The sequence below is a fragment of the Diadema antillarum genome, unplaced genomic scaffold (genome assembly GCF_040938485.1).
Source record: "Diadema antillarum isolate AM-2024a unplaced genomic scaffold, OU_Dant_1.0 scf00000074, whole genome shotgun sequence".
Classification (NCBI taxonomy): domain Eukaryota; kingdom Metazoa; phylum Echinodermata; class Echinoidea; order Diadematoida; family Diadematidae; genus Diadema; species Diadema antillarum.
In genome coordinates, this window is record NW_027270963.1 from 4,262,256 (window position 1) to 4,284,115 (window position 21,860).

The 21,860-nt window shown below is 40.3% G+C and overlaps 1 protein-coding gene across 1 annotated transcript; it reads left to right on the forward strand.

Annotated features, from left to right (window-relative positions):
• The first annotated feature begins 1,976 nt into the window (after window positions 1–1,976).
• LOC139717374 (uncharacterized) lies at window positions 1,977–20,599 on the forward strand. The gene is made up of 4 exons (XM_071628877.1): window positions 1,977–3,539; window positions 18,225–18,321; window positions 19,135–19,212; window positions 20,544–20,599. Exons 1-4 carry the CDS (start codon window positions 1,977–1,979, stop codon window positions 20,597–20,599), a joined length of 1,794 nt encoding a protein of 597 aa, XP_071484978.1.
• Window positions 20,600–21,860: the final 1,261 nt, after the last annotated feature.

The window sequence follows — 21,860 nt, forward strand, 5'->3', positions numbered from 1 at the left end:
AGGGCAGTACCACAGGACAGTACCACAGGAAAGTACCACAGGATAGTACCACAGGACAGTACCACACGACTTGTCCTGTGGTATTTTGGGACGTACCACAGGGCAGTACCACAGGACAGTACCACAGGATAGTACCACAGGACAGTACCACACGACTTGTCCTGTGGTATTTTGGGACGTACCACAGGACAATACCACAGGATAGTACCACAGGACAGTACCACACGACTTGTCCTGTGGAATTTTGGGACGTACCACAGGACAGTACCACAGGGCAGTACCACAGGGTAGTACCACAGGACAATACCACAGGAAAGTACCACAGGATAGTACCACAGGACATTACCACATGACTTGTCCTGTGGTATTTTGGGACGTACCACAGGACAGTGCCACACGAATTGTCCTGTGGAATTTTGGGACGTACCACAGGACAGTACGACAGGAATTCCTGTGGTAATTTTCGATGTATACCACAGGAGAGTACCACAGGAATTGTCCAAAATCCTACAGGAAAATCATAATATGGTGCTATTCCACACAGAAGTACCACACAGCAAATTAAATTCGTAAGTACCACAGAAAAATGATACAGGATATTCTTTTTTTTTTCTTAACATTTTATACCAGAGGACTATCACATCAGGAGAATATCACACAGCAGTATACCACACAGGAGTACCACACAGGAAAATTGTAAGGCAGAATCAACTGAAATTTATAACTAACAAAAAAGCACATATTAATATTCCTCAATTAATTGATAGATGAGTTATGCTGTGAATTATGACAATTGATTTGCCATTACTTATCCTGCCCTATACTCCTACAGTATTACCTATTTAGTGAAAGTGCTGATGTAAAGCATGAGAAATTTCATAAGGACTTCTGTGGTACTCCTGTGGTACTCCTGTGGTACTCCTGTGGTACAAATTGTTACATAGCTCATGAATATTCATAAAAAGCACTCTAGATTTTAGAAAATACATATATGACTTAAAAAGTCAAAGTATTAATGATGGAACTTACTTTGAACTTTATGAAAGATTGTCTAATTATGTTATGTTATTCCCAATATCATAGATATTGTTATGAAAGTGTAATTTCATATCTTGATAATAAAGTATAATCGAGTTAGTAACCATGCCTAAATGCTTTACGGATAGATGGCCATATATATATGTACTGATAGGGTCGATGGCTACCTAGGAATAGAATATGACTATATAGATCTATTATAGGACTAGATTGGCACTTGGCCATTAGACTCTCGTTTGAGGTTATGTTAGGAGTAGGACAGGTTATTAAGTAGGGCCATGTTTGTCCTGAAATCCATCACTCACCTATCAGGAATATTCCTTGAAATGTGGTTAAAAGTCTCCCAGATTTTTTTTTTTCGATCTATCCTGTGTGGTACTCTCCTGTGGTACCATAGAAATGCTGTGTGGTACTGCCCCGTGGTAATGCTGTGTGGTAATGATCGACCTGTGGTACTGTCCTGTGGTACTGTCCCAAAATACCACAGGATAGTTCCTGTGGTACTGTTCTGTGGTACTAGTCCTGTGGTACTGCCCTGTGGTACGTCCCAAAATACCACAGGAATTCCTGTGGTACTGCCCTGTGGTACGTCCCAAAATACCACAGGAATTCCTGTGGTACTGTCCTGTGGTACTGTTCTGTGGTACCGGTCCTGTGGTACTTTCCTGTGGTACTGCCCTGTGGTACGTCCCAAAATACCACAGGAATTCCTGTGGTACTGTCCTGTGGTATGTCCCAAAATACCACAGGACAATTCCTGTGGTACTGTCCTGTGGTACTGTCCTGTGGTACTTTCCTGTGGTACTTTCCTGTGGTACTGTCCTGTGGTAATTACCACAGGAGTACCACAGGACTTTTTCGTAAGGGAATTGCAGAGTTGAATTACTCTGCAGGAAGTTGTACTTAGCGCGTAGTCGTGTTATCGCTATAATTATAAAATGGCGGCCCTGTTTGACAGTCTAGGACTGAAGTGTGAAGAGTGTGGAGACAGCGAAGAAAGCACCACCCAAGGCTACAATGTGGTTGAGCAACGGCATCTTTGCAAGACCTGCGCCGAGCGTATTGCACATGCTATTCTTGGGGACGTGTCGGCAGGAAAAGTAAAACGGCCTTGTCCAGAGCATAACGAGAAGGAGGCAGATGTGTATTGCAAAGACTGTCAGGTTCCTATGTGCCACACCTGCGCCGTGACTACTCATGTGCGGCATGAACTGGCTGATATTATGAAGTTCTTTGCCCATAAAAAGCAGACAATCAAGCGAGATTTAAAGAAAATGTCTGATTTAAAATCTGAAAATCTAAGCTTTTTAGAGACGCTGACGAAATGTTCCGAAGATATCGATGAGCACTTCAATACTCTTGAGAATGATTTGGCAACAACATTTGCTACAAAAGTAATGAATGCTGACAAGAAAAGGAAGTCAGCGATTGACGTGGCCTGCGAAGTAGCAGAAGAAGAAATCGACAAAATTATAGAGAAGAGAGAGTCATTGATTGCATACCTTAATGCACAGGCTAATAATGTAAAGTTCGACTTGGAGAAGAAAAACAATGCTTTGTCAGTAGAACTACAGGACATGAAATGTCGCGTTCAACACAGGATATCCAAGGCCCGGGAAGTAACCAATTTCTCACTGAATATGATTGATGCTGAAGATTCAGATGCAAAGTCCCTGTTAAATTACTGTGACAGCAAAGTTGTCCATTATAGGCTACAGAAGCCAGACTCGACAGTTGTTGCAATGATTCCCTCTACTGACAAAGATCTTCCAGCATTGTTGACAGCCATGGCTAAAAAGGTCACTTTGAAGAAAGAAGACGGAGAGGATAATTTGGGCTACCTGGCGGGAACCAAACGATCGTTCGAGATTGAGAAAACGATCAAAGTACCTGATGACATTGAAGAACCTTTCCTGGTGTGCCGTGTTAATCAGCAAACAATCGCAATTCGCGACGAGGCTGGCCAGGGCTTGTACAAAGTGAATGTGGAAAGTGGCGCGATCAATCCATTGATGGTCGCAGACAAAAACCGAGGTATCTTTGACGCTGCATTCCTAGGCAATGATCACTTTGCATATAGCGATTACAAGCATGGACAGATCTATATCTGCAGCATGGATAACGAAAAAGTTGAACTCCAAGATTTACCTAATGATGGCTCACGCCACGCTTACCTAAGTGTTGATGGCAGAGGGAGACTCCTAGCCGCCGACCACGTTCATGGTGTGGTCTACGTAATTGATGCCAAGACGGGGGCGATATGCCGTACGATCAACGATATCGAGACGAGGACGATACAGAGTTTCGACTCACTTGAGAATGGGGAAATTGTCATCAAATCGGGACATGCCGAGATCTCCTGGTTCTATCAGTCATCGGGAAAGATCAAGCGTATTCTACCCCTGGAGGATTGGAGTGGAAATATCAACTGCCATGTCGGTGCAGACAACATGATTTATGTCGTTTATACAGATGAACAAGAGCAAAGCTCCACAGGAAAGGTTGGCGTACTCTCCTCTGATGGAACCGTAGTCCAACAAAATCTCATCGAATTTCCCACATCTTGGTTATATCGATATCGCCCGAGATGCGTGTTGCCGAGGCCTGGCACGTTGGTAATCTTGAACGGTAGCAAACTTCATATTTGCAGGGAGATCCCTGGGGCTAGTGATCTGCAACCCTCTTTGACAAGAGCAAAAACAGAACAAAATACGGAAGCACGACATTCATAGTTGTTATGGGTTGAACTACTGCTGATAACGTCATGACCGGGGTAATACTATGATCTATGCCTCCACCAAGAGGTTTTGTTTGTTTGTTTGTTGTTTACCGATGAGTTTACCGATGATTGTTTGTTTGACTGTCTATCTATCGACAATACTATTATACTTGGAAAGTCATCAACGAATTTTGATGAAATTGAAGAATAGATCAGTTTTGGCATGTGTCAGTCGTAGAGTATGGTTTTTAAACTAATTATTTTGTTCAAAAAATTAAGTTAAACGTTTTAACAAAGATGCGGACATGTAAATCAATATTTTCTCCTATATGTTTCTGCATATTTCATATTTTATAGATTGTAAAGGTAGTTTCATGGAATTGTAACTGACGTGAGTAGCGAAAATTTCAAGATGTTAATGAAGTAATTTGCAACATTGAAGATACTTTTTTTGTTTTGTTTTGAAACCCGACAACAGTTTCCCTCAATTTACCAGTACTTTGTGTTATTATGTTAGCAATAAACAAAGAGCATCTGGGTTTGATTTTTTTTTTCTCAAAACTCCTGAAAAGTGATTGTAATTGTGGCATATTTTTACCTCGTTGAAACAAGTGTTAGGAAATATCATTGATATTTCATAATTTTCCCCAAAGTCCTCAATTTTTATAGATTTTTTTCATTCTCTAGACGCTGTCCATCTTTCATGTAATTTATTTAAAGGAATTGCTAACCTTCATGATTTATTGCATATACTTCGTTAAATGATCGAACTGCAAAAAGTATGTCAAGACACTCTTGAAACTTATATATCTATTTTAAATCATAGATAATAGATGAATAAGATTAGTTGACAGTTCTATTTAGTTTCATGCCGGATGTGACCATTATGATCATGGGCACTTGTATGATTGCGAGGGGAGCTACACGTGTATGGCTTTCCCAATATCGCGCAATGATTTTTTTTTTTTTTTGTGGGAAAAACATGCGATAATATTCCGCTGTGAAATTGGTATAATGAGAAAGCGGATTCTCCGTTAATTACAATGCGCAATATTCTGGCACTCAAAAAAACAATGGTACCAAACTCCACTGCAGACGACTAGAATTAGATGCAGACAAAGCTCGGGGATGTCTTATACAGTATTTCGTCTTCCTTTTTATTACACCATGTTAGCATTCATTTATAATCTATAGATGTGAATGTTTCAGTGTTCTCCTTTTGGCATTACATAATACAGTAATGTTCATGTTGTGTAATGTCATACATTGAACGTATATGCAGTTGAAGTTCACAGAGTTAGTGTGAATTTTCAGAGTTTGAAGATAAGATTTTTGGTGGGTTGTTGTTTTGTGTTTTTGGTTGTTTGTTGCTGTTGTTGTTTAGTGGAGGAATACGCGAAGAACAAAAGTAAAGTAAACGTCAGTACAACAGAATACATATGAACACATATCACGTTTAATACAGTATACATCTACATTCACCAACGAAGCAATTCACATCCTCCGGTACTTTTTATTGTTCTCCCACAAGGGAATGCGGAAAGTAATGCTATACTTGGGCATTGCAATGGTGTATTTGTTTTTCACTTATTGATCTAAATTTTGGTTGGACTCAGTCAACATTGCAATGTGAATATTGAGGTTTCTCTCTTTTGTGGTGGTCCTTGACGGTCTATCCCCTTTTTGAAATGAGGGGGTGGCCCGCTGGGAGCGTGGTTCAGACCGGAGCTTTAGGTAATGCCGTTGCTTGATGATGCGGATGACTAGCCCCAGAGTTAGGTTGGATTTGGGATAGCCTTTGGGGGGGGGGTGGATGTCTTAATTTAACAATAGAGGTTTCGAATGCGAAATATAGAATTCGAATGCCTATACCATACGCGCCACCAGTATAATCCTTTATCATTATATGAAGAACCATATTTGACAGGATACTGAGGAGTGTGAATAATTGTTTCATTTATTGACTGTGTGGTGTGTGTGTGTGTGTGTGTGTGTGTATGTATGTTACATATATAAACTTATTTCTGTATTATTCTATCTATTTGTGTAATGATTTATTTGCATGTATTTTTTGTAACATTGTATCTCTCATTTAAAGGCCCTCCTAGACAGAGGTGAATGCAGACTTTCGTTATTCCGAAATTCCCTGTACATAGATGTTCATTGATCCCAACATTTGTGGCGTCATTCCGAAGGTTGATCATTCCGAATGTGCGTTAATCCCAAAATAAAATAAGGTTCGTAGATAGGCAAGGATACAAAGAGAGTGTGAACTAACGAACCTTATTAATTCACTTTCGGGTAAGACTTTTGATAAAGATATGAACCAAACTAAACCAATTCATATTATGTCACCCAATATTGACGTTTATATAACAATGACATTATTCTATATTTTCTACTTGTATTTACTTTTTTTTCGTAGAAGGGCCTGCTGATCAATCTGTCATTTTTTCTAATCCCCTCAATGTAGCAGCTTCAAAGGTAAGGTAAACTTAAAGATGGTTCACTTTTTGATAACATGCTCTTCAAAATGCTGTATGTACATTTCACTATTTTTTTCAGATGATATGGTAGTTGTAGATGAAGTGTCTGTTTTTACCACGGTGGCTATCAGTAGTGATGGGTTGTCTAAATGCATAGTCTTTTTATACGTAATTAGTGAAGACGTACTGATAGAAATATGATCTTTTATTTTGTCGTCCACAGCAAATATATTTCCAAATATTTTTCATTGCAGTGGTATTGGAAGTTATTTTTTTTCTTGGATAATGATTTATCAAATTATTCAAACGTGCTTTCCTAATTTACGAGTTCGAGCAGGGGACTATGAAACGGGCTCCGTACGTGTGTGTGTCTGTGTGTCCGTCTGTCCGTCCGTCCGTGCGTCCGTGTGTGATCAAAATGTTCAAAATGCTACTCCTTCGCCATTTCTAACCCGATTTTAATTCTGTTTGCTTTATATGATAGCACTACATGGGAGCTTTGAAACTTCTATACAGAATTTCAGTTGTGACCTTTGACCTTGACCTTTGACCTATATTGTACATTTTGCTTCAAAATGCTACTCCTTCGCCATTTCTAACCCGATTCTGATTCCGTTTGCTTTATATGATGGCACTAGGTGAGGGCTTCAAAACTACTAAACAGAATTTTGACCTTTGACTTCTTTGACCTTTGACCTTTATTTTTGACCTATATTGTACATTGCCTACAAAATGCTACTCCTTCGCCATTTCTAACCCGATTTCGATTCCGTTTGCTTTATGTGATGGCACTAGGTGAGGGCTTCAAAACTTCTACACAGAATTTTGACCTTTGACTTCTTTGACCTTTGACCTTGATTTTTGACCTATATTGTACATTTTGCTACAAAATGCTACTCCTTCGCCATTTGTAACCCGATTTCAATTCCGTTTACTTTAAGTGATGGCACTAGGTGAGGGCTTCAAAACATCTGCACAGAATTTTGACCTTTGACTTCTTTGACCTTTAACCTTGATTTTTGACCTGTATTGTACATTTTGCTACCAAATGCTACTCCTTCGCCATTTCTAACCCGATTTCGATTCCGTTTGCTTTATGTGATGGCACTAGGTGAGGGCTTCAAAAATTCTACACAGAATTTTGACCTTTGACTTCTTTGACCTTTGACCTTGATTTTTTACCTATATTGTACATTTTGCTACTAAATGCTACTTCCGGCGGGGACGTATATTACGCACCGCGTAATTTCTACTTTTCCTTGTATGTTTTTGATTTATTTTTCATTGTTGATTATGTTACTCGATATCATTTGTAAATCCAAAATTGAATAGTAACTTTTGTATTTGACGCAGAGCTAACTTGCAAAGCAGGCCTTTGTGGCTCTGAACGGGACAACCCTGCTTTTAAAGAAAAAAATTAAACAAATAAGAAATAAAAACACATAAACCACCAGTATATTGTATCTTGATTATTGTACACTCAAAGACAAGTTAAATGCGATGGTCTCTCATTAAGAACTATTTCTTATTGAGCGCTTTTACAGGACCTGATCAAAGCGCTGTACATACATCAACAAACAACATTTACAAAGTATAGAAACAACATCAGTTACAATTGAAATAGTTCAGTCTTGAGTTTCCTTCTAAACATTTCTTCTGACTCACATAGACGGAGTTGTTTGGTAGATTGTTCCAGACAGCAGATCCATCATATGAAAATGTACGTTCGAAAGCTTTGGTGTTTGCTTGTGGGATTTGTAGGACTGTCTTGTCATTTTGTGACCGGAGTTGATATCTGCAGGCTATAGGGGTGGTTAGTAGGTTGGATAGGTATTGAGGAGCGGTATCCATCATGCATTTATAGACATTGTGAAGAAGGGCTGGTTTGAAATCGATACGGTCTTTGATGGGGAGCCAGTGTAGCTGCTTCAATAGAGGAGCACTCGGGGATCTTCTCTTTACACCGAGCACCAGGCGAGCCGCTCGAATTTGGACTTTTTGGAGTCTTTTCACATCACTGACATTCATATTTGCCAGCAAAGAATGTCCATAATCAAGCCTGCTCAGAACTAGAGAGCGTACTGCATGGTTACACGCATCTTCTGTAAGATATTTTCGAACATGAAATATGTTTCTCAGATGGAGGTATGCTGTCTGGCACACTCTACTGACATGATCTGTCATAGACAGTGTCTGGTCAAAATGGACACCTAGATTTCTTACAGTGTGTGATACATTGACAGTAGTGTTTCCAAGGTGAATGCTTGTATATGCCCGTAGGGCGCAGTCTACTAGATGAGAAAACAATGCTTCGAGTTTTGTCCTCAGTTAACTTCAACATATTACTCGCCATCTTAACTCATGGATACATTCCTCCAGTTTAATCCGGGCTTCGTTCAGACTGGCAGGCGGGGATTGCGTGGAACTAAAGTACAGTAAATTTGTGTATCGTCAGCATACAGATGATATCGTAGGGCATGTCGTCTGATGATATCCGCGACAGGTGTGATGTACATTGTAAAGAGTTGAGGCCCGAGTACCGAGCCCTGAAGGACTCCGTATTTTACAGTATGAGGCTCAGAGAACTTTCCCCTAGTGACGACACGTAGACAGGGTCCGGTAAGGTACGATGTAAACCATTGTAGAGCTGTGTCTCTGATCCCATAAGTCTTGCCAACAAGATCGAATGATCTAGGGTATCGAATGCGGCACTTAGATCTAGCAGCACAAGTATGACTGCCTTCTTGTGATCAATCTCTTGCAGAATATCTTGCTTCACGCGAAGTAATGCCGTCTCAGTGCTGTGGAAGGCCTTGTAAGCTGAACATGGGCGTAAATCCCGGGGGGATGGGGGGGGATATATCCCCCCCCCCACACACACACACACACTTTTGAAGGAGGGGGGATGGCCTGTACAAATATCCCCCCCCCCCCTGAAATTCTCCCAAGAAAAAGATGTAGGAACAAAAAAAAAAAAGAAATGTGGTGATATTGATTTCAGCATGATGGATTATTGCATAGCCTATAATCTAGGCGGAGAATGCAGTTATTGTCTTTGTAATTTGCTGTTAAGCTAAACGTATGATGCAAGCGAGATAATTGTCTTTGCCAAGCGATACATCTGATGCAGCGAGACTACGAACAGTGGACGCACTACTACCGCGTCCGCTAGGCGCCACGATCGGCGGCAGTTTTTTTTCCGTATAAGAAGACTGCCACCGATTCAAAAAAAGAAAAAAGAAAACAACGACAAACAACTGGATCATAGGCGGTGTATTCGCGCGCATCCACTGTTAGTAGTCTCGTCGCATCAGACCAGCTGCATCCCCACCTAGGTTATAGGCTACATACTGTAATGCATGAGCCATGACGTTCGCACGCCCGCCTCGTGACGAGAGCATACTGCTGAACAGTGCTAGCAGCGCTCGCGTACTTCTCTCGCACGCCAATGCATGTAGAGCAATATCGACCGTAATGCATGCTTCGGATGTTGTAGCCACACAACCAGAAGGCAACCAGCTGCATGCAACCAGGGAGGTGCTCTTCCCACCTCCTTGTTTGATGCAACACAGTCTGTAGGGCCATGGACGTAGGCTTGAACGAGTGCACCATGCCGAGCGCGATACGACTCACGTCGAGCTCCGCATGAGTTACCCAAAGATCTAGATAACAAACAGCCTTGTACGAGTTTCAGTCGTAGGAATTGCAACATATTTACCCTCTCCATATTGGCAGTGATTTTGCTCAGTTAGTATAATTCGTTTGCCTCCAGAAAAATCAAAAGAAACGGGTGTCGATTCCCATATTTTGCCATATGCAAGCACCTCCTTTAATCTAATGAACATTGCTTTAGATTAATGGTTCAGACCTATTAAAGGACAAGTTCACCTTCATAAACATAAGAATTGAGAGAATGTAGCAATATTAGTAGAACACATCATTGAAAGTTTGAGGAAAATCAGACAATCCGTTCAAAAGTTATGAATTTTTGAAGTTTTTGTGCAGTACCCGCTGGATAAGAAGACTACTGCAGTGTATGAATAGCTTAGATGTCACATGCGTACAACAATATAAGGAAAATATAAAGAGATTTTCACAAAATTCCATCTTTTGAAAAAAGTACACATTCCCCTGACTCGTTACCGATAAATGTTATGGGTAATATTATTCCCCCTGCCTTTAGAAAGAGGCAAGTCAATTGCTCTTTTATTATGCGAAAAAAGTGAAAATATGTTGAATTTTCTTTTATATTTTCTTTATACTGTTGTACGCATATGACTCACAAGCTGTAGCAGTCTCCTCATCCAGCGGTTCCAACACAAAAATTTAAAAAATTCATAACTTTTGCATCGATTGTCCAATTTTCCTCAAACTTTCACTGATGTGTTCTACTAATATTGTTGCATTTTCTCAATCCTTATGTTTATGAAGGTGAACTTGTCCTTTAACCAGATTTCTTTTTGTTTTCATGGGAGATGTGCAAAAAACACAAGAAAGTTCACCTGTTAACAAACATACATCAATAGATTAATAAGACAAGTTTATTCGCAGCCAATTTTATTGATTTTCCATAATCGAATCTATTTTCCGCACGTCCACGAAGTATATATGTATTGTTCCTCCTAATTATTGTATATATATACTAGATGTTTCAAAAAACATTTTCCACTTTTGATCATTAATAGTTCAAAAACTATTCATTCAATAAAACTGTCATCGATATGAATAATAGCTGGATAGTGTACAATTTGGTTGGAGGTAATTTGGACGTGAAAGCATAAATCAGTTTCATTAAATCTAAGATTGATTTTGAAGTAAGGTTTCAAATTTTGGTCAAATTTTAACCCTCTGTACAAAAATTGAACTACTCACAGGAACCAATGATGTCTATGTGAGTGTGTGCTGACAATGGCCCTGAACAATGGACATGCCTGAACCACCTGTTGACTAGGCGTCAGTCTCGCACTCCCTGGCACATGAATGATTAATCAATAATTCATGTGGATTGCCCTTGGGCACTGCTAGTCTGAATTCATGCACGGTAAAGTGCTTGCAAACACCACATTTCATTCCACCTGGCACTCATTTTCAAATTTTGCTTCACATATCACTAAATTTGGGATATAGATAAGCATAAATAATCTTCAGTTCCTCATTTTAATACAACTGTCTACTAATTAAATAATCTGACAAATTTTTTGCTTTTTCGATAAAAAGAGATCATTTTTTGGTAAAGAGTTCAGCAGCATTTATCATTGGAGCGATTTGTTTCAGAGTAGATTTATTTAAGGCTCCATATACACAAGTGTATATATACTCTAATTGATTTGCTTTGCTTCCTGTCACCACGTTTACGATAGAACAGAAGGTGTTCATTGTAATTTCGCGACTCAACGACAGTATCGACAGGCGTTTGACTTTACACAGATACTGCCAGAGGCTGAATAAAGACTAGTTGTGATAATGGAATTTCTCATGAATAAATAATGAAGCATTCAAACCCTGGCCTTTGTTCAGGACCATTGTCAGGGTGTTAACCACACACTCCCATACACACCCATTGACCCCTGTGCAAAGTGAAATTTTGTACAGAGGGTTGGAAATAGAGCAAAGTCTGGAACCTAACTGTGAAATTAATCATGGATTTCATGAAATTGATTTATGCTTTCATATTTAAACTACCTTCAACCAAATTGTACACTATTCAGCTATCACTCATATCAATGACAGTGTTATCTGATATATTTTTTTTTTGAATAATTAAGAATCAAAAGTGGGAAATGTTTTTTGAAACACCTAGTATAAACATATGTTGCTATATAACTTATCTCGGATACTACATAAATCTTTTGCAAGTGTTTGAACAATATAATTTCATGACATGTATACTTTGTACTATGTTTTGATTTTCGTTGATTGGAAATTTGTACTATGTTTTTTTTGATTTTCGTTGATTGATTGGAAATAAACTATGATTGAATTGAATTGAATTGAATATGCAACATTCATCTCACGAACAGAAAAATGGATTCTTTAATCCCTAATCAAACAATCCCACAGAAAAGGCAAGACATTCTAACAGTTTACCAGAATAGTACGAAAAGATTTTCACTTTTTTTTTCCAGTGAATAGGACCTACTTGAAATTGAGTACTGAAACGGATATTGTACCTTACCAAATCATTTTCACACGTTGGTAAGAATGTATAAAACCTGAAGTGTGCCGTGATCCTGAATGAATTTTACAACTGTATTTATGAGCCTGTAATGTTGTTCGAAAATAACGTTGCTTATCATGTCAGTGTGCTTAGTAGGGGCCAGATATGAAGCCATTAACTTGACAAAGATGGAAAAAAAGGTGAGCAAAATAAATAGAACTATCTCTACGAAAAGGAAGGGCTGAACTCATTTTGATTTCTGCAAATATGAATGGTGTTTAAATGGTAATAAAATATACAAAAGAATCTTTAAGAAAAAATCTCAGGAAAAATTTCAAATTGTCGGCATCATAATATGCCCAATTATGTTTGAACTTTCAAAGGCTACAGTATGTTAACATCTGATAGACCTGGGCTTCAGAAGTGCTCTGATATGTAGGCCTATGTTGCGAGATTTATAGTTAGTAAACGTTGGGTTGTCTTCAATTAAAGTACGGTTTGCTTAATCTATTCCTGTGAGGTAACTGAAGTTAAAAGGTAAAATTTCCTTCAATACGAGATGAACTTTCAAGTTTTCAATCTCCGCCTATACGGTCCTTATATAACCTTGCGTTTCTGATAATGTTTATTGTTTACTCTCCAAAGGAATGGGGTTAGACATACAAGATAATATTCTATATGGTTGATTGGAATAAGGGAACGTAATTATGTTGTTAGAGTCCACAAAGATTGTCATAGAGACACATACGGAGAAAAAAACTGTGCTTGTTTGTTTAACCTTGTTTGCTTTGTTACTGTTTTATGTTAAGGATTTTAACACATAATGTACAAAACTGATCTCGCGGAATAAATTTATTCAAGTGAATAAAACTATAGTCACCTTTATCCAGCAATTTGTTCTCAATAGTGTTTTGATCAGAGGAAAACTAGTGTGTTAGTTGTCGCATGTCACAAGTTATCCCGGGTTACATGAAGAGCTGTCACTATACCTTGCCACTACAACTCGACTTCTGTGGAAACCGTTCTTCGTTATTCTGCCAAGTACCATTATATCCCCCCCCCCCCGAAAAAAAAAAGCGCAAGCGCGCGAAACCGAGCGCTTTAAAAGTTCAATCGTGTGCAGTGGATGAAGTTGGGGGAGACAAATCATTTCGTCCCCCAAGCAATTCCCGAGATGAGGACAAATCTCGAACTTTCTTTATGGAAAATTGGACAACTACCGCCAGAATTATGCACCGGATCGCTGTGCAATCATAAATATGCAAAAGCTACTGGGTCCCTTTCGATAGACTTTATACACTTTTGAGATTGACGTTTTATTTCCTTATATTTATCAAAGAGTGTGCAGCAGATCTTTCACTTACAAAAGCTCCCTCATACGCAGAGGCGTCGATGGAGGAGGAGGGGGATTGTTCCCCCCATAGATTTATTTTGCTCCTCCTCGTAACTCCCGAGATGTGGAAATGTTCTTACTTTTTTGATAGAAGACTGTCTAAATATTTCACCCAAAGATGGCTGAATTTCAATTCTGAAAATACAAAATCACCCTCGCGTAAGAGGGGGGATAGGCCTAACCCCTCCCATACCCTCCCCGTTCAATCATTTCTACTTATTACACTTTAGATTGACAGATTTCAAAATGTTTCATCCAAAGTGTGCACCAGGTCTGTTACTTCAGTTTAAAGAAATGCAAATGTTCCTTGGGTGGGAGGAGATATATAGATACTTTCAATTAACGGAGGACCCCCCCCCCCCCCCTAAAAAAACAGTATACACTTCTGGGATTGAAATTTCCCCAGATTATATCATAAATATGTTTACGAGATATTTGTTGCTGCCAGTAATTGCCAGCAGTGCGCCCCCATCTCTTAATTTCCAAAGCGAAAAAAGTACAGCTACAAACGACAGCTTTTGGACTGTAAAATGGCAAAATTTTCAAGCTCGCTCGCTTCGCTCGCTTGCATTGAATCGCCATGCCATTCTCCTGATGTTGCTGCCGGGTAATTGCCAGCAGTTGCGCCCGGTGCGCCCCCCTTATTTTTCAAAGCGAAAAAAATATAGCTACAAACGGCAGTTTTTGGACTGTAAGATGTCAAAATTTTCAAGCTCGCTCGCATCAGGGAGGTGGGAAGAGAAACACCTCCCTGCTCGCATTTAATCGTTATGTCATTCTCCTGATGTTGCTGCCAGTAATTGCCAGCAGTTGCGCCCGGTGCGCCCCCACCCCCCTTAATTTCCTAAGCGAAAAAAGTACAGCTACAAACGGCAGTTTTTGGACTGTAAAATGTCAAAATTTTCAAGCTCGCTCGCTTCGCTCGCTCGCATTTAATCGTCATGCCATTCTCCTGATGTTGCTGCCGGGTAATTACCAGCAGTTGCGCCCGGTGCACCCCCCCCCCCCTTATTTTTCAAAGCGAAAAAGATATAGCTACAAAAGGCAGTTTTTGGACTGTGAAATGTCAAAATTTTCAGGCTCGCTCGCATTCTATCGTTATGTCATTCTCCTGATGTTGCTGCCAGTAATTGTCAGCAGTTGCGCCCGGTGCGCCCCCACCCCCTTAATTTCCTAAGCGAAAAAATATAGCTACAAACTGCCGTTTTGGGAATGTACAATGTCAAAATTTTCAAGCTTGCTTGCTTCGCTCGCTCGCATTTAATCGCTATGCTATTCTCCTGATGTTGCTGCCGGGTAATTGTAAGCAGTTGCGCCCGGTGCCCCCCCCCCCCCCTTAATATTCAAAGCGAAAAAATGTAGCTACAAACGGCAGTTTGGGGACTGTAAAATGTCAAAATTTTCAAGCTCGCTCGCTTCGCTCGCTCGCATTTAATCGTTACGTCATTCTCCTGATGTTGCTGCCAGTATTAAATTGCCAGCAAATGCGCCCGGTGCGCCCCCTTAATTTCCAAAGCGAAAAAATGTATAGCTACAAACGGCCGCTTTTGGACTGTACAATGTCAAAATTCATGATCGCGTTCATGATCTTCAGTGTAAGAATTAAGGCAAGAAGTTTCTCTAAATGATACCATTTTATAGGCAAAATTGTTCAATAATAATCTACATAAAATGTACTGCTACCTTAAACATGTTGGACTGTTTCAAGTCGATAGAACACGCAAAAAAAAAGAATCAAATTGCACCATTTACAACATCAATATGCAAAAAGTTCTCACTGTGGGAGGAGGAAACCCCCCTCCCACACTCTGACCCCTCGCTCGCATCGCTCCCTCGTATCTTACCGCTCCCCCTAAGATCAAATCCTGGCTACGCCGGTGATAGGCCCCACTATTCAGTAGGCCTTCACAGTGATGTCGCACAGGCGGAGCAAGAGCTGAAATACCACGATGTAATCATTCAATTATCTATGAATATTTCTTTTTCTTACTTGTTTTTTTATAGGAAAAAAATCCCAAATTTCACCAAAAGTGTGCACTAGATCGCTGAATTTGAGGTCTGAAAATGCCAAATTTTCCTCGTGTGGGAGGGGGATACCCCCCTCCCACACCCTCCCCCCGCTAGGCCGCTCCGCTCCCTCGCACAGATATTCAAACTCCAAAAGTCCCTCCCCTACCCCCATCATTAAAACGGAACGATGCCCCTGTGATGATTGCTTTACTGACTTAAATCAAGAAAATTGAAGAATACAATTAATAGCTACAGGAAAATATCTACTACGTCATTCAAGAAATGGATATCCTTAGTAGCATTTTATTGAATTTATTTGGGCATTATTCAGGGCTGCGCTACGTTTTTGAAAGGGGGGGGGGGGCAAAATCGCCTGTCAGTCAAGAAGAAAGAACATCAAAAGACAAGAGAAACAACAACAAAAAAGTCTTCATACTTTTAAGGTCTGATTTTCCACCGAAAGTCGGCTGACAAGAAAAAACAAGCAAACAAACAAAAACAAGAACAAAAAGTCGTCATATTTTTGCTGTCACTTCCCTCCCTCTTTGCATGGAAAAGAGTGGGACATTTGATCTCTGTAAAGTGTGTGTGTGTGTGTGGGGGGGGGGGGCAAGCTTCCCCCCCCCCCCCCGGGCTGCGCCGGTCCGGTTATGGGCTTGTAATCGTGGTGATGGTGACTATCGCCAATCATCTCCCCACTCCTCAGTACGGATTTACGCCGTTGAGCTGAAGTCCTCATGCAAGTTGCAATCACGTAAATAAGATGTCAATCTAGAAGATACCACATGCTCGGTTACTTTCGACATGAAAGCGATGTTTGATACTGGCCGGTAGTTTTCCATGACTTTCTGGTCCAGTGGCGGCTTTAACCGAGGAAAGACAATAGCTTCCTTCAGTTTATCTGGGAATACACCGGTAAAGCTCGGTGCAAGGTAAGATACGTTGTTCTGCCATGCTAGTGCCGTGGTGCGCAGAACAACTTGCGTTGTTTTCCCTAACCACGCATGTGGTCAGAAGTTTGGGTGATCAGGCAAAACAACGTATCTACAAAAAGTCTTTGATATCTTAAACAAAAAATCTCTTTTTGACTTAAATTTTAACTAGATACTAGAAGAATGATATAAGCCATATTTTAAAAAAAAAAGTATCTTGGAAAAGTATTCGACTGGAGAGAAATGGGAACAATTCTAGTACTTTGTGGCTTCAAAATCTAAAATCGCGAATATCTCGAAAGTACCAAAACGCAGATACGTTGTTTTGCCAAATCACGGCCGCGGAATTCATGGATGTGTTTACAATATGACTTATGGCTGGTAGGAAAACATCGACATATTCCTTTAGAAGCCAGGTGGGTAATGGGTCAAGATCACAAGATTTATTGGGAGCTCTCAAAATGATCTTCCTTATTTCACTGTCGCTAATATAGCCAAACTCAGTCAGTGATGGCATATCCTCAAGAACATCTTGTAGGGTAGACATGATGGGAGCAGTGGACGATGAGACACTTCCAGAGATATTGGATTCAAGGGATTGTCTCATGCTGGATATCTTATCATCCAAATAGTCTGCAAAGTCTTTGCTCAGCTGAAGATCATCGTCTGAGGCATGTAGCTGTTGCTTATCTGCAGTTCCGAGCAGAGAATGGAGTGTTGTGTACAGACTCTTTGGATTTTACAAAAGAAATACATCAGTGTAGAAGCTTCTCTTAGCTGTCTGAATAACTAGAGTGGCATGTTTTTTTCTGTTTGACGAGGAGCTCGCGATCGCATGGTGCTCGTGTCTTCCACCACTTTCGTTCAAGCTTCCGACGCTTCTGTCGAGCTTGGTGCACCATCGAATCATAACAGGGAACGCAGGGTCGTTGCTTCCTTGTGCGTCGTCAGTAGATCTTGTCCAAATGACTTCCTGTCAAGTTGGCGGAAGTTAGGAGAAGTTGTCGTTTTCTTCTCTGGATCTGGTTTCTCTCTCTCTTCAGGATGCAGCCCACATTGAAATGATCAGAACTGGGTACGTTATCATTCACTGAACATTTTGACACAAGACAACTGTCTTTTCGAGACATGATCAGATCTAATGTGTGGCCCATATTGTGTGTATAGGTCCAGTTACATGCTGTTGCAGTCCTGCTGCTTTTACAGAACTTAGAAACTGCCTAGTTTCCCAATTTCGTAGAACATCAATGTGGACATTGAAGTCACCTACAACCAGTAGATCTCCAGTCAACATCGCTAAGCTGCCGAGGAAATCATCAATTTCTTCTAGGAAAGCTGTCACTGTGTAACCATTGGCTGCTGAAGGAGGTGGCCTGTAGACAGCAACAATGTTCAAGTTGTTTGAATCATCCCTGACACGTACATATTCAAATGTAGTCGTTTGCTGATCTAGCTCCTTGATTTTTAAATGTAACTGTGACTTAAACAGGATGCCGATACCACCATGTCGGTCGCTTTCTCAAGGAAAGTTTATGAAGGAGTAGCCAGGAGGAGAAAACTCGTTAATGACAGCTGTATCTTCCTTCGTGAGCTAGAAGGCTCTGTAACCACTAGCATGTCGATGTCATTTTCGAGGACAAGGTCGTAAATTTCGAGAGTCTTGTTTCGCATAGAGTGGGCATTCCACAGACAAAATGACATGTCCGATGGCTGTGTGGAAGTCGATTTGGTAATATACCTGAGATTATAACTGTTTGCACCTTGCTGACCATTGACAGGAGTTCCACGAGGAGAGGAGAGAATTGGAATTTTCCTCTGCTTTCGTCTGCCAGCACGCTTGCCCCTGTGTGTTGGCAGGCATAAGCAAATACCAAGTTCTCTAATAGTTTTCCCGCAGATGCTCTGGTAATCGAGTCTTTCCACGTGGTTGAAGCTCAAGAATTTGGTCTGCATTGTTTTACCCACTTACTCCTCTCATGGCTGGAAAGAATGACCGGGCACCATTGCAACAATCAATGCCTGGGGGTGTATTGTCTAGTCCATGGTCAGGCAAGCCATGTCCCAGTACAACAGACTGAAGAAGCAACAGACCATGAAGCAGTGTAGACAGAATGGTAATGCCTACAGCCCAATGTACATGAGTATGCATTTGGGAGACATTAAGAAAATCGCGAATATGAATCAAATTGTAGCAAAATTCATCTCAGCAATCGTCCAGGATGATGGGTGTTAACACAACTCCTGATACCAAAAACGTGAAGACAGCTTTCCAAAAAGATGAGGTATTCACACAATCTCAGGAGCTCACCAACTCGTGTGGCAGCCTGATAGGCGCTCACAGGAAAAAAAAAAGATTTTGTTTCAACTGTTTTGTGTTCTCTTGCCGCTTCCAATCCCAGGCGCCGAGGTCCTGGTCACACATCGGCAAAGAATGGTCGCCGACTATTCGACACGACCTCAGAAATCACTTGTCGGCAGTTGGTTGTCACATGTCCCAAGATTTTTCTTTTTCTTCTTCTTCTGCTTCTTTCTTCTGCTTCTTCTTCTTCTACTTCTTCTTCTGCTTCGGCATATGGGTGCCAGAGTTTGGTGACCGGTAGGCTTACACTTCGGCAAGACAAACTGGGTTGGCAGACGCAGATCCGTCAAATGCTTGTGAAACTCTTAGGCATATGTTTTATCCCATGCTCCATGAAAAGAGATTTAAAATAAAGAGATGGTAGACTAGCATAATAAGTTACAAACAGACACATAAAGAGCCAGATACCAGAGAGATTAAGGTCCTGCATTTCCCATGGACGGGTGGTTTCCGATCTCTATCGTTACGTAGTGGTACAGTATGGTAATAAACTCTATACCTGAAATTAACCTGATGCCGCCTTTAGTGTTCGCCATTGTGCGTAAGCCTTATAGACCTATCGGCTCACGCGACATGCTCAACAAAATGTACTTTTCCATATCAATTTAACAGGAACTGCATTCTATATCGTGGTACATGCATTGATCACATTCTAATTGAATTTTACGCGACGATCAAGGGGGAATAGAAGACTATCATGTTTTGAGTATATTTAGTCAGCAAAAAAAGAAAGAAATCGAGTCTTGTTTATCTTATGAAACGAAACTCGTACATTGTTTAAGTCTACTTACTCATACATTTAGTTTGATTTGGCTTGGTTTCCTTTCAGTATTTTGGTTGTATTTCCGTATTTGCTTAAATGCTTTTGGATAACTTTTTGACTAGCTCAATACTGCTAACAGCAAGCCAACTGTATTGCTGTGGTTACGGTAGCGATGTCCAGCTCCAACCTAGGACCGTCAGCTGCTAATTCGACAATTTGGTTGACTAAATTCACCAGAGACAAAATAATTTTTTTTTAGAAACATGATCCAGTAGTGAACTAGTGAATTATTTGCTACTATCACGACGTTGTTCAATTCAATTCAATTCAATTCATTTTATTTCCATACTTCTCATTTATGGACATTATAACAGAAATCAAACAAGTTCTTTCACCTTGTAAACAATGTGCAAAACACAACAATATACATGGTGATAACACAGTAATTATATGTAATAACTGGTCAAATTCGAAATCGAGATGGGGTTGATCAAAGAGAAGTATGGCGGAACCTACATGAAAGCAAGTTTGTTTGGCTGTAAGCCCCGAGTAATCAGTGTTTGTGAATGTGACGAAGCATTAAAGGAATATAGGACCTATAATGAATATGACTAATAACATATTCACATCTATTGTAACCTACAGTGACGTGTTACAGTGTTGCACATTATTGTGCTTGGACACAGAGCTGCAGATCAGTCCAGGCAGACCATCCAAAGTAGAAGAGAAGCCAAACTGCTGATGAGTGTCTTTCTCGAAAATGAGAAATGCTGAAATTGCTGAGAAGCTTCATTTTGGGAGACAATGTACATAATAACAAATTGGTTTTGGGAGACAATGTACATAATAACAAAGTGTTCCTGGTAGACGATGTACATGATAAGAAAGTGTCTCAAAGTGCTGATATGACCCTTCTTTGTACGTTACATGAAGAACGTATCCTGAACCCGATGAGAGGGATCACACTTGTTTTAATGGTCAGCTGTAGGCACCTGGAATCGAGACAAGGGAATACCAGTTGTAAAGAAAAGGTATAACTGGTGGAAGTCTGACACTGGTCAAAACAAGATGAGGAGTGACAGTTTTATCTGCCCCATGAGTACTAGCTTTAAGTTGACAAGGGGGTAATGTGCTGACATTAGTCCCTAGCAGCTGACACTAGTCTTTATTGTGCTGACACTAGTCTTTATTTTGCTGACAGTGCCTTGTGGAGTGTCCACTTCATAATTATTCATCAGATGACCAATGGTCATCTATATGATTGGTTAATTGTGTCGGCAAGGGGAGGGACATCTATGTGCCATATTTAATGTTACATTTTAAATTGGTTTCCAAGAGGGGCGGACTCAGTAAAATAATCATATGCATGAAGCTTGACAGCCTGAAACAAAACCAGGGTGCAAGACCCCAAAATAGTTAGTTACAACTCGACATCTTCAAGTAGCTCATTGAGTGAAGAATCATTTCACTCCAACTGTACACATCATTTTTCGGCTGAATAAAAGTCCAGCGGACACCAAGGTTCACATACGACTTGTGTGGAATGGGACTTTGATTTTCAACGACTGCCGGTGTGTGTGTGTGCAGGTGAATGATGCGTGAAAGGTACGCCAACATCCATGAATGTTGAAAACCTCGTTACAGTGAAAAAGAAACGGAGAACGGATAGTAGATAAGACCAGATGATGTAAGGGTGCCAAATAAGAAAAAAAAAACTAAAATGTGAACTATTACTGTGACCGAGCTATCATTGGCGTTGTACGCTCTAATATAGCACCTTTTTTTTTCTTACAGATCTTATCAACGAATTCATTAATAGATAATAAATGTCAGAATAAACAAATCTGTTTTTAGATGGAAGTATTCTATTATCATGGATGTATTAGAGTGTAAAGAGTAGATCTCGGGTTCACTGAAACGGTAATAGTGTTTCTTCTACAACCTCTGAGCAGCAACCCCCAATTGCAAATCTGTGGAATGCAATGTAAAAAGTGCACAATCTC

Bases quoted from the DNA above. Each gene is read 5' to 3' on its own strand.
- LOC139717374 (XM_071628877.1), top strand. From the start codon at position 1,977: ATGGCGGCCCTGTTTGACAGTCTAGGACTGAAGTGTGAAGAGTGTGGA. The intron at 3,540-18,224 runs GTTGGCGTACTC...TGACTTAAACAG, and splicing joins AGCAAAGCTCCACAGGAAAG to GATGCCGATACCACCATGTC. The intron at 19,213-20,543 runs GTTGGTTGTCAC...GCTTGGACACAG, and splicing joins TCAGAAATCACTTGTCGGCA to AGCTGCAGATCAGTCCAGGC.